At 34.0% G+C, this 6,006-nt stretch overlaps 1 protein-coding gene across 2 annotated transcripts; it reads left to right on the top strand.

Moving 5' to 3' along the window:
* Window positions 1-2,258: 2,258 nt before the first annotated feature.
* On the top strand, window positions 2,259-6,006 carry LOC122009994 (60S ribosomal protein L10a-like). Of its 2 annotated transcripts, none has more exons than XM_042566326.1 (6): window positions 2,259-2,378; window positions 2,546-2,582; window positions 3,451-3,670; window positions 4,356-4,521; window positions 5,088-5,293; window positions 5,725-6,006. In XM_042566326.1, the coding sequence occupies exons 2-6, from the start codon at window positions 2,578-2,580 to the stop codon at window positions 5,776-5,778; spliced, it is 651 nt and encodes a 216-aa protein (XP_042422260.1). In that variant the 5' UTR covers window positions 2,259-2,378; window positions 2,546-2,577; the 3' UTR covers window positions 5,779-6,006. The 2 variants fall into 2 exon arrangements, with proteins under 2 accessions (XP_042422260.1, XP_042422261.1); XM_042566327.1 differs by having other exon boundaries at window positions 2,332-2,441.

Here is a 6,006-nt window from a genome sequence, read left to right as displayed (position 1 = left end):
CTTATGCCAATGTCTATGCTTATATTCATGATATGCCATTAGTCAGGTCCTAAGTTATTTCACATGTGTTTCCCTCAGTACACTAGGTTATAGACACTGACTATTGTATAACAGGGTTTGGAATATGCTGAGTCTCTCGACTCATAGATTTTACCTATTTCAAGTAGTGAGATGAATGGGCAGGAGGCAATGACCAGTGAGCCAGCTCATGACAATGACAATATAACCTGAAGACCTTTCAGTTTAGTTTCCGCATTAGCTACATGTTCCTTTAGCAGAATAAGTTCTGGGACTATATGACCAGTACCAAAAGTCGTTAGTAGTTATTTGCTTATGAACTAAGTACTTTATTTAATTTGAGAATATGAAATGATTGTAAGTGCAAATATGAGTCGTGGCACCCCACATGTTTAAAAAAAAATGGGGGCGTCACACGGGATCTCGACAATGCTTGCTTTTACCTTGACATTGAGTTTCTTCCACATTCTAAAGATTGTCTTCTCTTAGAGCAAATATATTACTGAACTTCTTTAACAAGTTAAAATGAATAGCACATGTCCTATCTCCATACTGATCATTAAAGGAAGTTTTACTGCACATTTATCCTCTCCTTAATGTTGACTCCTAGATTTATCGAAATATTATTGATGCTCTACAATATGTCACTATCACATAACTTGGCATTGCTTTTGCAATTAATCATATATGTTAATTTATACATTCTTCTACTGAGCACTAATAAGAGAGTGTTAAGAGGAATTTTTTGATATCTCAAAGATAATTTTATATGATCTTCTTTTATATCATCAGTGTTCACTAGAGTTGAATGCTTATAATGATGCAGATTGAGTCAGATCTTCTGAAAACATATGTTCTACTAGTAGGTATGGTATATTTTTGGGAAGAAATCTTATTACTTAGCTTTCAAATATGCAATGTACTATCTCTCACCATAGCACTGAAATTGAATATAAAGTTATAGCTAATATGACATCCAAATTATTTAGCTATAAGATGTTTTTTTTTTTTTTCAAAATTACATCTTTCCACAACCACTATACTTAAAATCTGGTATGATAATATTGCAATCCTCCGGGATAGATAGTTGGCTAGCGCATGATGGTGTTGTCACCATAAGGTATAGAGGTCAAATACCATCTAGTAGTTGGTTGTCTGCTCTTTTCTATGCGCTATCAACTATTCAAGGTTAGTAGTCACCCGTGATTTACTTCTACTATGTTAACTTAGGGACGGACTGGGGAAGGCGCTGGGGGAGAGCGAATAGCCTTTTGTCACTATGGTGTGACAATACTAGAGTCCCCGTGGAAATGCCTAGTTGGCTAGAGGGTGACAAACTTGCTATAATGGGGCAATGGATCAATTCTCGACGGTCGTATGCTCTTAGAGAAAAAAAACCCCTCCCACCTCATAGTCACTTGGGCGGTTAGCTATAAACTGATCTCATGATTTTACCTTCTTTCACATAACCCAAGGACGAGCTATGAGGGGTGCCTGAGGTGAGCATAATAACATTTTGCTACACTGGTGTGACAATATTGGAGTGACATACCTTGCCGCAAATCTAATTTTTCATGTTCGTATCATGCATGTGGAGAATGACTTTCATTTTGTCTAAAAACACATGGCAACTCGATAAATTGTTGACATATTCATCAAGCATTATCCAGACACCACTTTAATAAGTTGACAATCAAACTCAACTCAACCTCTAGGTATTTCGGTTGAGTTTATCGGGGGATAATAATTGCAAGAAGAATAGTAGGGATAACAATCTAGAATTGATTTCAATCCATCGAGATTACCTTATTTGACATCTACACAAATTGATAACAAATGATAATATTTTCAAATTTATCATATTTATTGTTATGATTATAATTATTATGATGATAAATCATATTTAATCTTTCCGTTTATTAGTTGAATAATAGGTACAAATAAGCCTCATGGGATACAATAATAATAGCATCATCAAATAATTAGCTTGATTTTCTTGTTTTTGTAATATGTCATGGCAATTATGTGTTATATTTTTGATTTTTATAGGAGAGCTTCCGTAACCTTATTTTTTTGGATAAATATTTAATTTTTTTATAATTTAAATATCTATTTATTTGAATCGATTAATTTTAAAAAAGATGGATTGGATATAAAATTTTTTCATCAATTATCAAAATAAATAAATTTATATTTTGTGCATATTTTAAAGACGGCCCCTGCCCAGCCCGGCGCAAAATAATGCCCAGCCCAAACACATAAGCCCATGATTACCATCCAGGGAATTTAGGGTTTTAAGGCACTCTCACTGGTGCTGTTCCTGCTCTCGCAGCGCTCCATAGGCATTTGGCCGGCTCACGGTTCGTTCTGCAAGTAGTTGATGCTCTGTTATTCGAACTTTCCTCCTTGCACTTTGATCCGCCGTTCGTTGTCTTTGTTTTTATAAGAGTGGATCCTTGTCCTAATTTTGGTTCCTTCTTTTTTCGTTGTTGTTGAAAATTTCTTCTGTGTGAATTTCTCTTTGTAGGGTTGAAAGAAGAAAGACGTACACGTTAAAAAATGAGGTATTTTAAGATTCAATCTGTAATTTCTATTAGATGCTGTTGTTGATTCCTTTTTTGTATGCTTAATGCCAGTTTTTTTAATATGTCTGTTACAATTTTTGCTCGTATGTTGAATCTGCATTATTCTTTTATATATGGCACGGCCTGTCTGTTGCTTAGAGTGGCGTAAATAGTTAAATTGTCTGAAGCAATTAGAAGAATCAATCACCTGTTGTCCAGTGTTCACTGTATTATTTGATAAGTTTGCATGAGTTTCCTCCTCCTAAGATTTTGTGATTATATCTTTGGGCAGTAAATAAATGTTTTCTTTTGTGGATCATGGACTAGGTAACTCTTCAAGGATGGCTAATTTAACCGTTCATAAACATTTTCCAAATGTTTTTTTTTTCAGTTTTTATGTGTCTCAACTTTCAGTTTAATTTATTAACTGTTATGTTTGTTAACCACAATATGAATTTGTCCCAATATTACCTCTTCTTATGCAATTTAGCTCGTAAGACAATCAGTTTGCTACTTTTTGTTGTGTTGGATCATTTTTTGCCTTGCATATTTTGACTATTTTTGTTTCTAGGATTGCACTGTCAAGATGTGCAACTGGTTTTTCGATTTTAGTATGTTATTCTGAAACTTCATGACTGCTTTGCAAAATTCCTTATGTTTCTGTAAATTATTTTCATTGATTTTTGATTTTTCCCAATTTCTTGTTTACTTTATTAGCAGTACCGTTGCGTTCTGGAAATTTGGCAGTGAACTACCAAATTGTCATTATTGTACTCATCATTTTACAGTTTTAGTGGTGCTCAAGTACAGTTTCATTCTTTTATAATCACGATGAGCTAACCTTTTGAAAATATTGTTATAATCACAGTAAGCTGCAGAGTGATGTTGTGAAGGAGGCTATCTCACAGATTATTGCTGATTCTCTAGAGAAGAAACGTAAGTTCACTGAGACAATTGAGTTGCAGATCGGCCTGAAAAATTACGATCCTCAAAAGGACAAGCGATTCAGTGGTTCTGTGAAGCTACAACATATTCCACGCCCTAAAATGAAAGTTTGCATGTTGGGTGATGCACAACATGTTGAAGAGGTATTGATATTGGAACATTTTGTTCACCTTCTCTCCAAACACTTGATTCACTAGATTCTATGTTTATTCTTGTCTGAAGTCACTTATGCATTATTTACCAACAAAGAAGTTGGATGGAAGGAAACAATGATGATGGAAAACTGGGTTGCAATTTTTGATCTGCTGTTTACTTTAGTGAACATGCATAAGAAGGGAAATGGAAGGATAAAAAATAGGCCCCTTTTATCTTAAGTTTGATTCCACACAAATATTTGGCAGAAATATAAGGAAAGAAAACATTCCTGCATCGAAATAATAGTACATCCTTAATCTCACATAAAGAAGCCCCAAGAAACATTGGATTAACTATGTATATAATGTTGGACGAGAATAGTTTATTGGTCTTATCGTCAAAAAAGTATTTAGCTGAATTAAATCAATTTATGTGTGTGATATGCTTGTCTTGAGCTAGATAACTTGTCTTCCTCTTGATTTGAGCCTGTTGAAAATAAACACAACATAGAAGCATTGTGAATTGATTTTTTTTAATCAAAATCTGAAGCGTAAACAATTATCTTATTAATCTGTATGTGTTGGAAGTAAGTTCTTTTTTGAGTTTGCAGAATTCCAACTTCTCTAGTTCTGAGCAAGATACTTCTTGAGGACTTGACTCAAGCATCTTGTGCTAATAATTTCTCACTTTCAGGCAGAGAAGATAGGACTTGATTACATGGACGTTGAGAGTTTGAAAAAGATGAACAAAAACAAGAAGCTCGTCAAGAAACTTGCTAAGAAATACCATGCTTTCCTAGCATCAGAAGCTATCATTAAGCAGATTCCTCGCCTTCTTGGCCCTGGTCTTAACAAGGCAGGCAAGCACTAATTCTTTATATGGTTTGTACAACACCTGTAATTCTCCAACTGGTGACTATGTATGTGTATGTATTCTTTTTCATTTGCTGGTGAGCTGAGGAGAATAATTATGTTCTGATTTTTCTATCTATTCTTGAACATGACTGAATATTACTGCACATGAAATAGTATCATATAAATTCTGCGCATTCCTTCTAAAGCAAGATCAAATCTGCATATTAAAAATCAATAATTACACATCAACAATCTTCTTCAAGTGTATTTAAGCGTGTGATGCAGAAATTTTAAGGATATGTTTTTTCATAATTAGTTTAGCTGGTCCGTCTGACACCAAAGTAGCTTTGGATTGATGGAAATTATATTAACGTTTAATGCTTTATGCATCATAATGTAACATGTTTTTATACCAATATTAAAACAAAACACTTGTGAGAGGACATTGGTTTACCCAGAGTTCTGTTTTCTATTAACTCGCAAACATTGATCATATTGAAATTCATTATATTTGATTATATATTCAGTTGAACTATTTTTAGACTATGTTTGATTTGCTAATTGTTTATAGGAAAGTTCCCCACGTTGGTTACTCACCAAGAACCTTTGGAGTCTAAGGTAAATGAGACAAAGGCAATGGTGAAATTTCAACTCAAGAAGGTTCTTTGTATGGGTGTTGCCGTTGCCAATGTTGGCATGGAGGAGAAGCATATTTTTCAGAATGTGCAAATGAGTGTCAATTTGCTCGTGTCTTTGCTGAAGAAAAACTGGCAAAATGTTAGTCATCTGTTATCCCTGTTATTCTTGTTTTAGACACTATTTAGAAATTAGAAGCAACTGCTATAGAATTTTACTGCATTTTATTTCTCTAGTGCTTAATTTTAGATCTTTATTCAGTTTGAGCAAACCACTTTTCCATTTTCTTACTAAGATTATATTCCATTCAAAAGCACCTTTGGAATATATTTGTTTGTAGTGGATAGAGAAGATGTCTTCAGCCGCCAGAATCTACTGGCTCCATTTTTTGATAACAAACAATGCATTTTTGCTATTCTCTCTGACAAGTGTAATTACTGAAGTAATTGACATTCAGAATTGAGGATATTTTTGGTTATGCTTAAAAGAGTCTTATCTTATTTTTGCAAACTAGTTGTTGGTTTATTCAGTGTTTTAAAAACATTTTCTTGCACTTGTGTGTGCTACAACAGGTGAGATGCTTGTATCTGAAGAGCACAATGGGGAAGCCTTATCGCGTTTTCTAGGCGTTTTCCCAAATATCCGTAATCAAGCTCGGATGGAAGAGATCTTAGTTAAAAAATTTTGGTTCATCAATCAGTAGGTAAGGATAGGCATTGGACATTGATTTCAGTCATTTTAATCTTGAGTTATCTTCAAAACCAATATTATGTTCTTGTTGCTTTGTAATAGTTTGTCGAACCTAATGAATCCTCACGAACTTGTTGCATTTGATCGGATGGTTTGTAAACCAA

Source organism: Zingiber officinale, chromosome 8A (genome assembly GCF_018446385.1).
Source record: "Zingiber officinale cultivar Zhangliang chromosome 8A, Zo_v1.1, whole genome shotgun sequence".
In the NCBI taxonomy this organism is placed as follows: Eukaryota; Viridiplantae; Streptophyta; class Magnoliopsida; order Zingiberales; family Zingiberaceae; genus Zingiber; species Zingiber officinale.
Note: the sequence above shows the minus strand (reverse complement) of the source record. Positions and strands in the feature narration are given on the sequence as shown.

What these genes read in the sequence shown, in the direction of transcription:
- LOC122009994 (XM_042566326.1), top strand. An exon ending in CCCTGGTCTTAACAAGGCAG is followed by an intron (nt 4,522 to 5,087) that starts GCAAGCACTAAT and finishes AATTGTTTATAG; the next exon opens with GAAAGTTCCCCACGTTGGTT. An exon ending in TGAAGAAAAACTGGCAAAAT is followed by an intron (nt 5,294 to 5,724) that starts GTTAGTCATCTG and finishes GTGCTACAACAG; the next exon opens with GTGAGATGCTTGTATCTGAA.